Source organism: Podarcis melisellensis (assembly GCF_964234715.1).
Source record: "Podarcis melisellensis genome assembly, chromosome: 11".
Lineage (NCBI taxonomy): Eukaryota > Metazoa > Chordata > Lepidosauria > Squamata > Lacertidae > Podarcis > Podarcis melisellensis.
In genome coordinates this window covers 46,664,501-46,681,597 of record NC_138543.1, presented here as the reverse complement: position 1 = coordinate 46,681,597, position 17,097 = coordinate 46,664,501, and the positions used below count along the sequence as shown (strand labels likewise).

At 41.1% G+C, this 17,097-nt stretch overlaps 1 protein-coding gene across 4 annotated transcripts in view; it reads left to right on the top strand.

The window, feature by feature from the left end:
- SPEF2 (sperm flagellar 2) overlaps window positions 1–17,097 on the top strand; it is a 90,142-nt gene that overhangs the window by 21,582 nt on the left and 51,463 nt on the right. For 3 of the 4 annotated variants that reach the window (XM_081929533.1, XM_081929532.1, XM_081929530.1), the window contains exons 10-15: window positions 194–365; window positions 5,923–6,142; window positions 8,283–8,416; window positions 10,938–11,034; window positions 13,211–13,287; window positions 15,517–15,620. In XM_081929533.1, coding sequence (XP_081785659.1) covers window positions 194–365; window positions 5,923–6,142; window positions 8,283–8,416; window positions 10,938–11,034; window positions 13,211–13,287; window positions 15,517–15,620 — 804 coding nt within the window. The remainder of the gene's footprint in view (window positions 1–193; window positions 366–5,922; window positions 6,143–8,282; window positions 8,417–10,937; window positions 11,035–13,210; window positions 13,288–15,516; window positions 15,621–17,097) is intronic. The other variant, XM_081929531.1, reaches the window with a different exon arrangement.

Here is a 17,097-nt window from a genome sequence, read left to right as displayed (position 1 = left end):
ACGGACCTCCGGAACGAATTAAGTACTTAACCCGAGGTACCACTGTAGTTCATATTTTAATTTATTTTTTCTTTGCGTTGCCTATTTGATGTTGCTATTGAGCCATGTAATTCTTAGAAAGCATGCTTTAATCGATCTGACCACAGATTTATTAATATATATATATGTATATATATTTGCTTGATTTCCTCAGCTTAATCCCAATAAAGCTGATGCGTGACTGGAAAGAGCTATTCTTAAAAGGAAAACCGATTTATGAGCAAGCTGAGATTGAAATGCCTTTGCCAGATGAACCAACTCCAGGACAATTAGTAGAACTGGACAAAATGAATTTACTAGATGAAAAAGATTATGATGAATATAAGGTACTCCCAACTGACATGGCCTAGTGGAAGAAAATGCAGCTCGTTAAAATCATTGCTCGTGACTGCCACCTTTTGTCCATGATGCTGCATAGATTTCATATGGTAGTTCATATTAGTTTAGCCCACGTAGTTAAATGTACTAAATAATCTGTCTTTCTGGGACTAGGCGATACTTTGAATTGTTGCCATTTTGGAAGGCTGTGCTGTCATCAACTGTTTTGCTGTTTGACACACAAATGCAGTAACCTCAATATGCAGGATCACCACACATTTGTGAGAAGTGAGTTACATAGCTGTTATTTCAGCAGAAGTTAAACTGTAGTACATTCCACTGTGCTAGAAAATGTAACATAAAGGAGTCCACAAAATCTAATGTGAAATAAACGCCACGTCTGTCACAGAATGAGTAGTCTTATTTCATACAACAGAATTGGTATCTGATAAAAAGGTGGATTAGTTTTTTCTAGTCAGATTCCTGGTATTTTGAGATCAGCTTATTTCAATATCATTACTTTTTATATAAGGCAATTCTGAGAAAGAGCTTTTATCATTATCATCTCCATGCAGGAATCTTAAGAAGAGAAATTATAGCTAAGTACATAATGTTTCTTTCTCTCCTTAGTTTCAAAAGCGGACTATGATTATATAATTGAACTCTGAATATATGTATTTTATGATACAATTTTTTTTCAAAATACAGTCAATCTCCAAATGCCATTGTTATCAATTTGGCTGCATTGAGGGAGAAAATAACCTTTTTTTTCTGGGTTTGGATCTACTAGCTTATTTGAGTCTATGCAGTACCATCTTTGAAAATAGTCTCTGTGTGTAATAGAGGTTTTTTTAAATCTTGTTTGGGAAAGTAATACCACATTTATATGTTCTCTTTGTGCCCACATCCTGAACCAATTTATTTTGGTACATTTTATTTTCTACTAAGTAGTAAGTCTTCATTAGGAGTTTGTGTGATGGCTGCCTCAACAACACAAAGCATGTTAGTTCTTTCTTTTAGGTTTTAACACATGTAAGTGAAAGTTGTTGTTCATAATAGGTTGTATATCTGAACAGGGATTTCCTTTGAAGAACAAAGTGTTCTCTTCACTTAACATCAACACCACAGTAGTGTTGGCTATCATTAAATTGCCCCACAGAAATCAAGTGGTACATTCCCTTTATTTTCAGTGTGTTTGGCTTGTAGATTTAAGCTCAGTCCTTAGGATACCAGTACACTATGGCCATAGAATCATAAGGTGGCAATTGAGCTAAGTTTTACTCATAGCAGGCCCATTGAAATTACTGAACAGAACTAAGTTCAGCCTAATCCGTCTACTTTGAGTAAAACTTAGTTGAATACTACCCATAGAGCAGTGTTTCCCAACCTTGTGCCTCCAGATGTTTTTGGCCTACAACTCCCATCATCCCTAGCTAGCAAGACCAGTGGTCAGGGATGATGGGAATTGTAGTTCAAAAACAGCTGGAGGCACAAGGTTGGGAAACACTGCCATAGAGTTGGGCTAGAGACCAAGCCCCTTATTGGTGTAAGAAATCCCAGGGTTTGAGCATCCTCAACAATCTCTGCTTAAAGATCTCCAGTGGGGGAGAGCCAACCACCCCTCTAGATAGCTGGTTCCACTGTGAAACCTCTCTTGTAGTCAAAGATGTTTCTCCAACTGTCTATTGAGGGAGGGATGGGGAACCTGTGGCCCTCTTGATGTTGTTTGACTACAACTACCATCATCCCTGGCTATTGGCCAAACCGTCTGGGGCTGATGGAAGTTGAAGGCCAACAACTCTTCCTATAAGTGGAGAAGGACTGTAGCTCATTGGAAGAGCTCATGCTTTGCATGGCAAAGGTTCTAGATTCCATCTTTGGCATCTCCAGGTGGGGAAGACTCCAGTCTGAAGTCACAGAGAGCTTCTGCTCCTTAGCACAGAAAATTCTAAGTTACACTGGGTCAATAACCTAACTCTGTTTCTGTCCTGTTGTACAGCTGTGCTGTACATCACAGAATGTGTTTATAGCCCTTATCAAATAAGAGTGTTCTGCTGAAATAAAAGTGTGGTTTTGTGCCATGTGTAATCTTGATACCACAGACTCTATACTTAAAAATAGAGTTTTGAAGCCAAATTTTAGTGACCGAATCTGAAGAAGAAAGACTGCAAGAGGCACTCAGACCTGGTGCCTAATTAATCTGCAGTTTTAAAAGAAAAAAAATATGGTCTTAAACTGTTATTTAAACTTGATATTTTTTTTAGTGCTGCTATTTTAGTTTTTGCTGCGCTTTAAATTTTGTATTCAGTTACATCTTTTTCTCCAAAAGCAGTTTCATAATGTAACATAAGAGGAGCTCTGCTGGATGGATCAATCCAAAGGCCCAGTTAGCATTCTGTTTCCATAGTGGACAACCAGAATTCCTGCAGGAAGCACACACTGGATATGCCTGCAAGAGCAACCTCCTATTTATGTTCCCCAGCAACTAGTTTCTACAGGCCTACTGCCCTGATTCGTTATTTTGCTTAAGCTCCTAATCTGCAGGATGACCCTGATGGCTGTGTTATTTTTTGCTGTATTATGCAGAGTTATTTCACTAAGATGTATATAAATCTCATTTTACATAGTCAGGCCAGTGGTCCATTTAGTCTACAGTTAAGGGTAGCATATTGGACACAGACCAGCTGCCACCTCAAACACAGCTCTTGACTTTTTCTCTCCACCTCATCACCCTAGAACTTGGAATGCTGTAGATCAGGGATGGGAAACCTTGGCCCTCCAAATGTTGGTGGGTCTACAACTACTATCTCTGTCCATTGGCCATGCTTTCTGGGACTGATGAGAGATGGAGTCCAGCAACATCTGGAAGCTCACACGCTCCCCATCCCTGATGTAGTTCAGTCTTGGAGCTCTTATGCACTTTATGGCAGCTCTGCTATCCTTTTTATTGATTCTTTGTTTCCAAGGTAGATGTGCTTCTTCCATTCTTTCAGCTTGGGCAGCTGCTCTGAATGGAAATACCTCCTTTTTTAGAATTTTGGGGGAGTTCCATTCAATACCCTTGAAACATGCAAACTCCACAGTGACAGGGCACAGTCAACAATGTCTCATTGCCTCTTTGTATGACAGATGCAAGTAGGTATGGACTGCTCATCAGTTGTAGAGTTTCATGAAAGCATGTGATCTGGACATGGGGAGAACCCATTCTACATTATAGCATATTTCACCTCCGAAGTACTGGTTCCCATGCTTCCAGTTGTGTACTTAGGCACAAACTGGGAGCAGAGGAGATGTCCTATGAAAACACACCCTTGTCTGCCTCCCCCAAATGCTCCTTTCCATCATCCTCTGTCTCCAATAGCTCTTCTCCTTCCCTGGTCTCAACCAAGGAGATAAGCGGTGAGTTCACTTATCTAAAACCTTGCCTTGAATTGCTTTGAGAAAATAAGTGGCTTTCTCAGGTTACGATAAGGCAAGCTACAACTCTGATGTGTGCAGAAGAAGAAACCACAGAGTTGTACAATATGGACAAGATAATGGCCCAGTGTGGAAGATCTCCATGCCATCTCAACCAGGAAACCGTGACTCAGTGCTGGTTGATATGCTTCTCCACACACTCTTCCTCCTTCTCCGGCTGTTGTGCACCAGCTTTGCCACAAAGATCCTGGCTTGTATTCAGCCAAAATTCCCAGTTACATCCAAACCTGGGAATTGTGGCATAACATAGGCTAACAGCCAAGAAAATAGGGTGTTACTTGGATTTGTTAACTGACATTAAGGTAGAGTTTCCCAGTTGAGATGCATTCTGGCATAATACAAGCCAGGTTTTTAGACCAGTGTCAGCACACAGTGAGGGGAAGCAGGCTATGAAGAGGACTCTCTTTCCTCATACTCTCCCCTCTTCTTTCCATATACTCAAAGTCAAATAGTTACTCCTGTTTTGGGTAAAATACAGTTTGCCTTTTCTTTAGAACCAGCAAACTCTGATTTTAAACTTACCTATCAAATCACTATTAGAAACTACAGTTTGAAGCTGGTTTCCAAATCCTGGCTTGAGGGGAAAGCACAACATTATAGTTTGTTGTTTAAGGCAAACAATGGTTTGGAGAATCAGAAATGTTATGGATGAACTGGTCGGGCATGAAAACTGAAAGTGGGGCCTTTTAGCCTGTGTATGCAGTTTAGTAAAATAAGCCTTCTAAGGGAACTGAAAAGCAAGATACTGTCAACACGTGTCTTGAAGTTATGGTAGAGAGCTCACCCTCCGTGTCCCCCCCCCCGCATTTCCAGAGGGGTGGCCATGTTAGTCTGTTCCGGGGGGGGGGGGGGAGTAACAATTATTACAGCATAAGCTATCATGGTTGAGATGGCCAACATGGTGCTCTCCAGATATTATTAAAGCCAACTTTGATCTGCCTAGATATTGTGGCCAATGGTCAGGGATGATGGGATATGTAATCCAAAAACATCAGTAGAGCACCACATAAACTACCCTTGGCTTAGAGTCTGCTTCAATAAATGCATGAACTAGTATCTTAAGTTGTTAGCTATGTAGATGTGTGTCTGGATGCAGAAAGAAAGAAAAATCAGTAAATTCAGAGGGGAAAGGAAATAATATTTTTCATTCATTTCTACTGACTTCACTGCTTGCATTTCCCTCCACCACACACATGTGAATATATGCCTGCCAGCTTAGACAACACTTTATACATTTCATGAAGTAGCCTTTATACTTTATTTCATGTTCACCCCCTGAAATGTGGTCTTGGATTGTAAAGTAATTTGCTTTCCTATGCTTGTTGAAATCAAAAATTGTATTCGTATTTACACGAGTTGAATCTTCATCAGTTTAGATGTAGGAAACAGTAACTTCGTATTCACTATCTAGTATGTCTGAGTACATGTAGTTCATCCTTCAAAAGGAGTTACAATTAAAATAGATAGTTAGACAATCATACGTCAGAGGCATCACTTGGGTTTTAGAGACCAAAGCATAGAACTATTTAGCTGTTGCCTGTAGTGTGTGTGTGTGCTAGTAACTCTAACAGGAAGAGAATCAGGCACATGATTTCAATTTGTAGTTGCAGGACCACATTTTTAATAGCCTGAGGGCCAACAACACATGAGGCAGAAATTCTGTGACTGGGTCTCCAAATTTTTCTTTACAGACTTATTCACAGAACCATGTTTCTGTCGAGGTTTGTGCTAATTTTATTAAGGAGGGAACAATGGGGAGTGAAGGGTTAAATCCTCCATTCCCAATTTTTCTATAATCTGTGTTACCTACCTGCACACCACAAAGTTGCTATCAGTCCCACTGCAGGAGGCTACAAATTAGCCATGCATTACTGTAAACCATCACGATGATTTGCGTATAGAGAGACCTCGAAAACTTTATCAGCCCCAGCTTGTATATATTTACTCAGATGGAAGTTATCTCTGGTTCATTGGGTCTCTTTTCCACATAGGTGTGTCTAGAATTGCAATCTTAATTGGCACCCCACTTTTTTCTTTTACTGGATGGAAAAAGTGCAGAGTTTTATTTTGTAATTTGTCTTGTTACAGAAAATGATTGAGGAGTGGTACCCACCTGAAGATATCAGAGCAAATAAACCTCCACCGGGTAACCCAATACTGGGCTATATCATTCATAGACTGTTGGGACTCTTCTATCCTCCGGAGCCGGAACCACCTCCACCTGTATTGTCCCCATTTCCAATCAAGGGGTGCATTTTGGGAAAGCACTTCAGTGGGAAAACCACCTGCTTAAAGTTCTTGGAAGAAGGTAGGGCTGTTGCTTCCTCCACATCCTTCTTCCTACTTACTGACTTGATTCATTTTTGCGTTCATGCTTTCTTTGTGGCCAACTGAACTCCCAGCAAAAATTAATGAGATACAGTAAAGCATAATTTGACTTGGTAAGCACAGTGCAAGGAAAGTTAACTGCACTTAGAGGTAAAGGGACCCCTGACCATTAGGTCCAGTTGTGGCCGACTCTGGGGTTGCAGCGCTCATCTCGCTTTATTGGCCGAGGGATCCGGTGTACAGCTTCCGGGTCATGTGGCCAGCATGAGTAAGCCACTTCTGGCAAACCAGAGCAGCGCACGGAAATGCCGTTTACCTTCCCGCCGGAGCGGTACCTATTTATCTACTTGCACTTTGACGTGCTTTCGAACTGCTAGGTTGGCAGGAGCAGGGACCGAGCAACGGGAGCTCACCCCGTCGCGGGGATTTGAACCACCGACCTTCTGATCGGCAAGTCCTAGGCTCTATGGTTTAACCCACAGCGCCACCCGTTAGGAGCCACTAAAAAGAGCAGAATTAAGTCATTGATGAGAAAAATGAAACTACTATTACTCCCAAATCCAGTTTGCATATGAAAGGGCTGGGCTGTTTTGCTCCTCCCTGCTCACTTTGGGGAGAAGCATAATCTGTGGCTTAGCATGATGTCCAAACCAGGGCTCATGGCTGGTTTTGTTCTAATGAAGCATAATCAGTAAGTCAAAAACAAATCTTGACTGTATACCACAGTTCCTTGGGAGCAAAGCAAACAATTATTCCTAGTTTGTGGTTTGTTTTCAGTAGGGATATGGGAGAAATGGTATTCAGTTTGCATTTAGAGGCAAATGTATGCCATTTGTACTTTCTGAAACAATGTGTGTATTGAAACACAGCCATCCTTTGAAATTTGCACTTCTCCAGATTTTGCTTGGCTTCGCCAGCCAAGAAATGCATATATACGTACAAGATTTAGTGAAATTAACATACAAAAATCACACACTAATGTTGAGAACTGAATTTAAGATGGGGAAAATAGTAAAAGGGAAGAAACCAAAGTTGCCAGATTTGTCTCTCCCTAGTTTCCACCCAGCATGAGCCAGGAGGAGCAGGGCAGCTCAGAGTGGAAATGATTTGTTCATGCATGGTAAGCCACAATTTGTGACTTATTATCATGACATGTAGATGTGCTTCGAATTTCCTAATAGTGCAGTATCCCAACAGTCGCTTATGAACTGAAGATCTATGTTCTGGGTCTCCACAGCTGCCTTATACTGAACCAGACCTCTGGTTTATCTTTTTCTTGTTTCATCTGCACTGGCAGTAGCTCTCTAAGGAAGGGGCTTTGTATTTCTCCAACACCCTGACATTAAAATGGCAAGAGAGGCCAAGCTTTATATCCAAGACCTTGGTCATTCAAAGCATGTGCTTTACAACTCCCCATGGCATGTTTATAGGTTCAGGTCCATCAATGGAGAATAACTTAGAACACAGTGGCCAAGAATGTCTCCATCAGGAGTGAGTGAGGATTCCTTAAGAGAATCTCTGTGCTGCTTTTGATAAAACCACATAGAATTCATGTGATACTGTTGAATAGTATGGATGTAAGAAAGCAGCAGTTTCTATTCTGGCCTGTATTCATCACAACCTGCACTGTTTCCATTCTTTCCACCAAATGCTATGTTATCTGTCTTGTTGTCCGCTATCTAAAATGAGTCACCTAACTCAGTGTTTCCCAACCTTGGGCCTCCAGCTGTTTTTGGACTACAACTCCCATCATCCCTAGCTAGCAATACCAGTGGTCAGGGATGATGGGAATTGTAGTTCAAAAACAGCTGGAGGCCCAAGGTTGGGAAACACTGACCTAACTTATGTAACTATTTATGTAGCTTACGTTCATTTCAGTGTAAAGGAAATGTCATAACTGTGTTTAAAAGGGTTCATTGATTGCATATCCTTCGATGAAAAATCCTGATTGTATTTGCTTGACTGATTTCCATACCTGACCACAGACAAACACACTAACAGCAGCAGTTTCTGTTTCCTTCTCTGTCTGCATCAGAATTCTCTGGTGTCCTTATTCACTAGTATTCTCTTCTGGTGTTCTAAAATCTAAGCCTATATCAGCTGGGTTCTCTCTGTGTCAGTTTGCAATATCCAGGTGATGTCAATTGATAAATTGATCACAGAGGCAATCCGGGCCTCCAATGAGAATGAGCCAGGAAATGATTTTAGTCCTCTTCAAGCCGAATTGGAAGTGCCTACTAGGAATCAGATTGAAGTAAGTCTTTATTTGTTGTGGAGCAATAAACTGCTGCCTAATTAAATTAGTGCTTCTTCCAAAAGGGTGTTTGCTGTATCAGTCTGTAGTGGCACCATTCAATTCTCAGGAGGAGGTGGGAAGTTAGCATATGGCTCTCTAAGGCAGGGATAAGGAATTTCTGACCCTTCAGATGTTTTTGCACTCCTACTCCCATCAGCCTTAGCCAGTATCACCAATGGTCAGGGATGATGGGATATATAGCAGGGCACATAGGTTCAGGTGACTTTAATGCATGGTGGCAGTATTTATTATTTATTTGCTTGTTAAAGTCATTACTCCCCCTCATAAACTAATTTTTGTGGGTGATTCACTGAGCAATAAAAATATAAAAACCCACCCACCCACACCAATACTATACAATCAAATACAACACCAGAATCCAGTAAAACAAAATAGCTATAATCAGACACAGAATAAATTTAATGGCAACTGCTATTAAGTAACTTAATCATGCAGAGAAGCAAACAACTTCCTGGAGCTAAAGCGCATTTCTAACAACCATACAAATCTTTGGTCCCTTCTTGTTCACATATGTCACTAAAGCAAGGGATGTTGAAGAAAAGGATCCAGTAGTTCTGTCTGACCAGCAACCTCTGCCCTAAGACTAATGGTCAGCTTCCATCTATATAATAGGAGCATGATAGGTGGGAACTGCCTGGTTTCTCTGGGAAATGGAGAGGGATTCTCATTCACTTGCTTCTGCAAAATTATTTGTAATTCCTTTCCTTCTGAGGCTAAATGGCCTTTTGCAATAGAAATGTATCATGTGGTCCTGTTTTGAATCCTCCGTACAATAATTCTGTATGTAGTTCTCAACGCAAGAAAGTTATTCATAGAATCATATGATTGTAGAACTGGAAGGGACCCCAAGGGTCATCCAGTCCAACCAACTGCAATGCAGGAATTGCTGCTTAAGAATCCCTGAAGGATGAGCAACTAAGATGGGGTTTGCAGTACCTTCAATATGCAGCAAAGCTGAAGAGTATCAGACAAGCAAAGCAGGACACGGTAGAGATGTATAGAATTAAAAACAGCACCTAGAGACATTTGTCTCCTTATGCCAGGACTGATGGTCACCCTGTGATACTGATAAACAGAAGCTTCAGGATATCAAAAAGGAAGTGCTTTTTCACACAACACATAATGTATGGAATGGAACAGAAAGTGCTTGATGCTGGTCACCAATTTAGGATTGAAGCCTAACTCCACTTAGGTGGGAGTGAGCACCGTTTGGTTTCAACAGGACTAATACTTCTGAGCACATATACAGTGGTACCTCAGTTTAAGTACTTAATTTGTTCTGGAGGTCCGTACTTAACCTGAAACTGTTCTTAACGTGAAGCTCCACTTTAGCTAATGGGGGCCTCCTGCTGCTGCCGCGCCGCTGGAACACAATTTCTGTTCTCATCCTGAAGCAAAGTACTTAACCTGAAGCACTATTTCTGAGGTAGCAGAGTCTGTAACCTGAAGCGCATGTAACCCAAGGTACCACTGTAGTTAGGATTGTGCTGCTTTGTAACAGAATGAGGCAAATTCTTGGAAGTCAGTTCTACAGGCAGCTCTTAGTCATGGCAATTATGCCCAGAGACAGCATGCTTGATGCTCATGACAAATAACAGGGGAGGTCTCCTTCCTTTGTGCCCTGCTTGTAAGCTTCCCCCCCTCTAATAATAATAATAATAATAATAATAATAATAATAAATTTTATTTGCATCCCGCTCTCCCCAGCCAAAGCCAGGCTAAGAGTGGCTAACATCATATAAATAAGACAATATGCATAATACAATATACAATATGCAAATAAAATAACATTCAACATTCATTAAAATAATATAGAATAATATTAAATATCAGCATTTCAAAATTAAACAGAAATCCACTCAACAATTACAATAAGTAATTTCTAAACTCCAATCAATAAAACAACAGCAAACCACAGTGCACAACATAATACAATACAAAATAAGAAGCAGAGACTGGAGGGTCTCTAGCCAGTGTGGGAAGCCAATTGCTGCACAAGATGGAATTTTGATCTGATCTGGCAGGTCTCTTGTTGTGTTTGTGGAGTCAGTGGTGTTGTCAGGGCAGGGCTTTGGGACAGAGGCCACATTTTGAAGTAAGTGAAATAATGTATGCAATAATCTAAAGAGGGGCTCCATGTAAGTTCTTGAAGTCTGGTGCTTTCAGTTATCTATTTGTGCCTCCTGTTTAGAGCAGCCTTTCTCAATATTGGGTCCCCAGATGTTGTTGGACTACAACTCCCATCATCCCTGACTGCTGGCCCTTCTCACTAGGGATGATGGGAGTTCTAGTTCAACAACATCTGGGGACCCACTGTTGAGAAAGTCTGGTTTAGAGTATTATATTAAATTTATTTATTTATTCCTTTTAAACACCCCCCCCAAAAAAAAATACCTACTCCTGTGTCACAATAGGAAAATAAAAAGCTAATGGAGAGTTTGCTTGTTTTATCAAAAAGGTCCTGAAGGCAGCTTCCAGGGCTTCAATAACATTAGCATATGACTTACTACAGGATGTGAAAGTCGATGAGACACCTGAGGTCGATGAAGGCAAAGGTAAAAATAAAAATCTCCATTAAGATTTAAATCATTGTTAAATCTCACTGAAATCAGATGGCAAAAACAAAACAAGCTTGCCTTGCATTTTGCTCTGTATTTAACATTACAGTGCTTTTCATGGTTTTATATTTTTGTCTTATTTCTGGTTTGTTGATCACAAAAAAATGATGATAACGATAATGTCCCTGCCTTTCAAACTGTTTCCTTGCCTCTAACAGTTGCTACAACTCCTTAAAAGAGATTTTGGAACAATTCCTGTTCCTTTCACCTTAGAGTTCTGCCTTTGCAACAGCCCTTTTGGTGCAGAGCTGTTGCATGTTTTGTTTTGTGTTTTGTGTTTTGTGTTTTGTGTTTTGTGTTTTGTTTTGTTTATTATTATTGTTGTTGTTGTTGTTGTTGTTACTATTTTGTGCATGCATTTTTACAGCTTATATATGCATCATATAGTATTCATCATTATCTAGCATCCCTGGACCTGCCAATCCATCTCTCCATGGCATTCTAGGTAGTCTTTTTATTAAATTTATTTACAACATAAACACATAACAAAGAACAATTAACAGTGGTATATAATCAATGCCAGTTTGCAGTGGAAATAACATGCAACATGGGTGGACAAAAAACTACCTAGAATGCCACCGTTCTGGGTAGACAAAAGGCTACATAGAATGGTAGCGAGATGACTCTATTTAGGTCTCCCATTATTATAACTTTTTCATCACTATAATCTAATAATTTATCTTCCAGTTTTTTATAGAAGTCTGCCTTTTTTATCATTTGGTGTGTATATTCCCACCATCAATATCTTATCTTGTTGATTATATACCACTGTTAATAATTTCTGATGGCTTCCCTGTAAGAATTCTAGGAATGTGGTTTGGAAGGTGCTGAGAAAAGCTCCCAGTTTGAGAGTTATAGCATCAGCTCTTCAAGGAACTGCAAATCCCAGGCCCCTTGGGAAGAGACAATAACTGTTAACTGACTGAGACTGCAGTGTGGCAGGCAGGCAGGCACCCGCAGGGCCCACTACCCTTTTTCTGACACTAGCATCTGGGGCACAGGGCAGAACAAAGAAAAGGAATAGAACTGGGAGTACATCTGAGTGGGCATAGTTTATGATGAATTACAGGTGCCAGACCCATTGCAATGGGCATGCTGACAGGGGTTGTTTGTCAGTACCTGGCAAAAAAGGAACAGCAAAACGTACAAGCAGGGGGAAAAAATAGCTGCTGTGTTGCTTAGATTCCCTGCTTTTCTTCTGAGTTTGTGGAGCTGTCCAGCACCATTGGCAAAACAGCAGGGAGCTGTCCAGCCATTAACTGGAACGGCTAGGCAGCAAGTCACAGTTTTTGTACCTTACCTGGCTATGTTTGTGGATCTTCCTTCTGGGACCCATAGATGCAATGTCCCATGCTGCCAGACTTACATTGTACCTTCGGGTTTGGGCTTCAACTGGCAGTGATTGTGGAGGGTCTTGAGCAGGAATGTGTGTGTCTTCCTGATGCAACTGGTCACCCAGTTCTTCACGCTTCCAAAGTGGGTTATCTTCCAGTGTGGTTGTCGCAGGACCAACCAAAACATTCTGCTGCCCGAGGAAGGAAAGAGGCTGTACCAATGATGCAGTAACTCAGTAATGCAGTACCCCGGGCGTAAAAGTAAAACGAAAGAAAGATTGTAAAATAGTTAGGGTAGCTTATAATGAGTCATCACATAAGGACAGACTTGTGAGGTGAAGAGGAAAAGTGTACCATTTACACCAGCAGCCATATTACAAAACACCTCATTCAGGACAATGGAGTAGGTTGGAGAGGATTCTCACTCCAGAACATCACACTTCCACAAAAAGCAAAATATTTGTGGGGCTTGGAATTTTAGCTGCTTTATTCAAATGATTTATTAATTTCCTTTTTACCAAAGTATCAAAGGTGATTATGAGGGACTGCCCCAAACTGCAAATAATTCCATATTAATTGCTGGAAGATAAGGTCATGCAGAAGAAGGCTTTGGTTTTATAGCATACTTTGGAGAATGGATTGATTTTGTTGGCAAAATTATTGAAGGGACCTTTTCCCATGGCCATTGTAAGGTTCTAGCACAGTGAATGCTTGTTTGACAGACTATTGCTAATACTATAAATGTCATCTAAAAATTGTACTCATTTTGCTGTTCCTAGAACCTGTGGAACAATCACCTTCCGTCCAAATGATTGAACAAGAGAAGATGAGTGATGTTGAGGATGACCTATCCAAAGTATGCACTTGATTTTTTTTAATTAAAAAATTCCTTTCTATATAGATAACAAGGTTGAGCCTGACAAATCCATGACTTTAGATTTTTGCTGGCTCACTTCTGTGTTACATTTGTGCTGCTGGAATTTGTTGAATGATCGGGTATTGTTTATTTACAGTATTCATTTGAATCTGGAGTGGGGTTTTTTTTGGGGGGGGGGAGTAGTATGTTTGTTTTATGCTGTGTTTTATTACAGCATGAACTACTTCAATCTTGTTGGAGAAATGGGGAGCAAAGAAATTGCCTGTGGTGTAGACGCAATTTGTTTTGGCTCATTCATTTGTCCCCCTGCAGGTTTTTGAGGTACTACAAATCCCTGCAAATTCTGTTTACTCAATTGTGGGATTGAGTGTGAACACCTCAGGAGGCAATACCTCTGCAAAAAGCACTCTCAAATAAAACTAGTTTTTTTAGTCTCAACAAGTGTTTTATTTATAAAACAAAAACCACCCAGCAATTTACCACTACCCTTCTTGGTTTTGCTGACTATGCTGGGGACTGTAGCTCAGCAATAGTGCACATAAATTTGTTTTCAGAAGCCTTTCCTAAAGTGCCCTGCATTTTGAAAGGGGCTTTACCTGTGCCATGCATATATGACATCAGGCGCAGGATAGGAGGGTGTGGCCTGGAAGAAATGGCCTCATAGGCCAAATGGGGATGCCCACAGGTTCGCTACCTCTGTGCCAAGTTCTCAGGTTGCATCCCTGGTAGAGCAAATTAACCCAGAATCTTTCCGAGAGTTTTCTGAATATCTGAACTCACCAGTATTTCATCCTTTAATTCTCCATTTCTCCAGGTCAGGGGTGGGCAACTTTTTTGGTTCATGGGCCAGATCTTTATCTGGTCCCGCCCCCTTGGGCTACCAGGACAACCCACCTGTCAATGGTGTCATTGTGTGACATGTGCTTGGAAGATGGGTTGTCCCACCCACTTACATGTCAAAATCCCCCATGCCTCAAATATTAAAAAACAATTATATTTTGCTGTCGCAAGCCATTTCAGCCTAAGTAGCAGTTTTGATCCCAGCCTTAATCATATGTTTCCATTGACAGTTTCATTGACGCTAATGGGAGGCTTCTCCCCAGGTAAATAGTGAGCATGGGAAGATTTGGATTTGAACTGCTGTGAGGGGCAAAAGGTTGAAGCCTGTCTACCCTCTTCCTCAGCCAGGGTTCCAGTGTGGGCCATTTGTAAAAGAAAAGTCCTGCACTCATGGGCAAAGCATGTGATTGACCTCACATGTAACTTGGCCATTGGTTTTAATATAATTTTTGTTTTCAGGTGAGCTGGAGATGGTCATTGAATGGGTGCCAGAAGTTGAGCCAGGAGTAGGAACCAAACCAGGGGTGCTGAGCTAATGGTTTGGGACCAGGAAACAAGCAGAGAGCAATGAAAGACCTATCATTTCCTAGGCAAAGTTCCAGCCTTAACATGAAGTCTTTATAGCCTTTCTTGTCGAGGATAGTCAGTGGCTGGCTGGGAGAACATGGAGTTATACCAGGGGTAGGCAGCCTAAGGCCTGGGGGCCAGATGCAGCCCAATCCAGCCCACGGATGGTGTGGGAATCAGCATGTTTTTACATGAGTAGAATGTGTCCTTTTATGTAAAATGCATCTCTGGGTTATTTGTGGGACCTGCCTGGTGTTTTTACATGAGTGGAATGTGTGCTTTTATTTAAAATGCATCTCTGGGTTATTTGTGGGGCATAGGAATTCATTCATTCCCCCCCCCCCCAAAAAAAATATAGTCTGGCCCCCCACAAGGTCTGAGGGACAGTGGACCGGCCCACGGCTGAAAAAGATTGCTGACCCCTGATTTATACAGGGACATTTTTTTTGACTGGGAATAGAAAGAGCAGGGCAGGAACAAATCTGACTAGGAATCAAAACCGAGTCAAAGGGTCTAAGCTCCTCCCCATGCCATTTCCCTGCTTTGGCTCCCCCACCCCACCTCACAAGCTATTTTCAAAAGAAACCCAGTCATGCAAGTGCAAACCATAGGAACAGATATAGTTTGGCCTTAATTTGTTTAGAAATAACCTCAGTGACATCAGGCTGGTCTGTCTTGACCAAATGTCTTGCTCTCTAACTTCAGTTACAAATAGGTGTGTTTCTATTCCTCTAATCAAATTAATGTACAATTGCCAAGGTTTCCTCTTCTTGTTTAAATTTCTCCCATAAAATTCCACAGCTTTCGATTCGCGCTCAGCTTGGTGCAGCAGCAGAGAGCTTATTAAAGAAAGGAAAAAGCATTCCAGATGAATTGCTAGTTGGCATCATGGTGGAGGCTATTAGGTATGGAATAGATGACTCTGCATGACTCTATTTGAATGTGGTTAAATGTGTCTGTTGTTAGGGTCAGGCTTTGCCATCATTACGATGAAGAGTAAATTGCTCTGGTAATAACCACTCATTAAAATAATTGAGCCTATTTCTAGAGGGAGATGCTATTCATCACCCCAGGAAGAGCAACCTTATTTGCCATGCACATATAGATCAGAAAGCATTACAGTTAATGCTCACTGAATAGCTTTCATCTTTCCCTATGCCCCTTAAAATAAAAGTTAGGAGCATGTATCCATGCAAAATTCTACATGATATTAAGCAGACCTGAAATACTTGGTGTATAATACCATTGTATTATAATCCATGCAGTTTATAATTTTTTCTTGATTTTCTCTTGGGGTTTTTCTTGTCTATTTAGACGGGGGGGGGGTTCTGTGAAGAGGTTTCAGGGCATTGCAGACCCACAGCCAGTGATTTTTGAACAAGCTTGATTTATTAGATTTTTATTCCTATGTTATTTTTATTTTCTGATAGGCAAAAGCTGTAGTCGAGCCTATCTTGTGGACAATATGTGACCCACAAAGACAAATGCAATCCTTCAGCCCAATATTGCGGCCTTCTAGGTACCTGACAACACCCCTAGGGGCTTGCCATCCCTAGTAAGCAACCAGAGCAAAAGGTTTACTGAGTACCTAGAGGGATCCGTTCAGCTTTGCAGATCACAAGTTGTACAGGTACAAGACCTTTAAATACCCCTTTCAGTTTCTTGTACCTGTACAATGAAGCCAGTGTGCTTTGTATATGTTCAGGGGTTAACTATTAGTGCTCTTGGAGAAGCTATGTCATGGAATCATAGAGTTTGAAAGAACCATGCTAGCCGGAGTATGTAATGGGTTAAAAAGGCATTCTGAAAAGCAGTCATGAGAGGTTGCTAGTGGGTATTGGTGGTAAGAGGTAACCACCACCCCTGCCTCCAGCTTCTAGTCTACCTGCAAGGTGTGCAATGTCCATATGGGGATGGTCTATTTGTAACCCTAGTAACACCCTTTTTCAGGGAACAGGGTATAGCGTAGCCTTACTTCATTTGGGTTTAATGGTCATATTTCTAAGGAATACAAAGTATAAAATGTTATAGCCAATGGACTACAGTAAAAATAGCCTTTGCCACCTTCTCGCGTTCAATTCCCTCACTTGGTGTGAAACACAAGAATATGTTTTCATCATCTTGTGAATGTAACTGAAGTGTATAGTTGATTGTAGTCTTCAGTTATCTTGGCCTGGTGAAGAATCACCTGCTGACCATGCTGTGCATGGGGAGCATAAGCCATAGCAGGCACCCTTGTTTGGGCTAGTTGGGTCAATAATCGGACCTGATAGAAGGCAGTTTTCTATGCACGAGATGTAATCTCCTCTGCCTTTGTATGTATACCAGCCATTCAAAAGACTTTGCTAGATTAGATTTCTTCTAATCTATTAGACTCCCAAA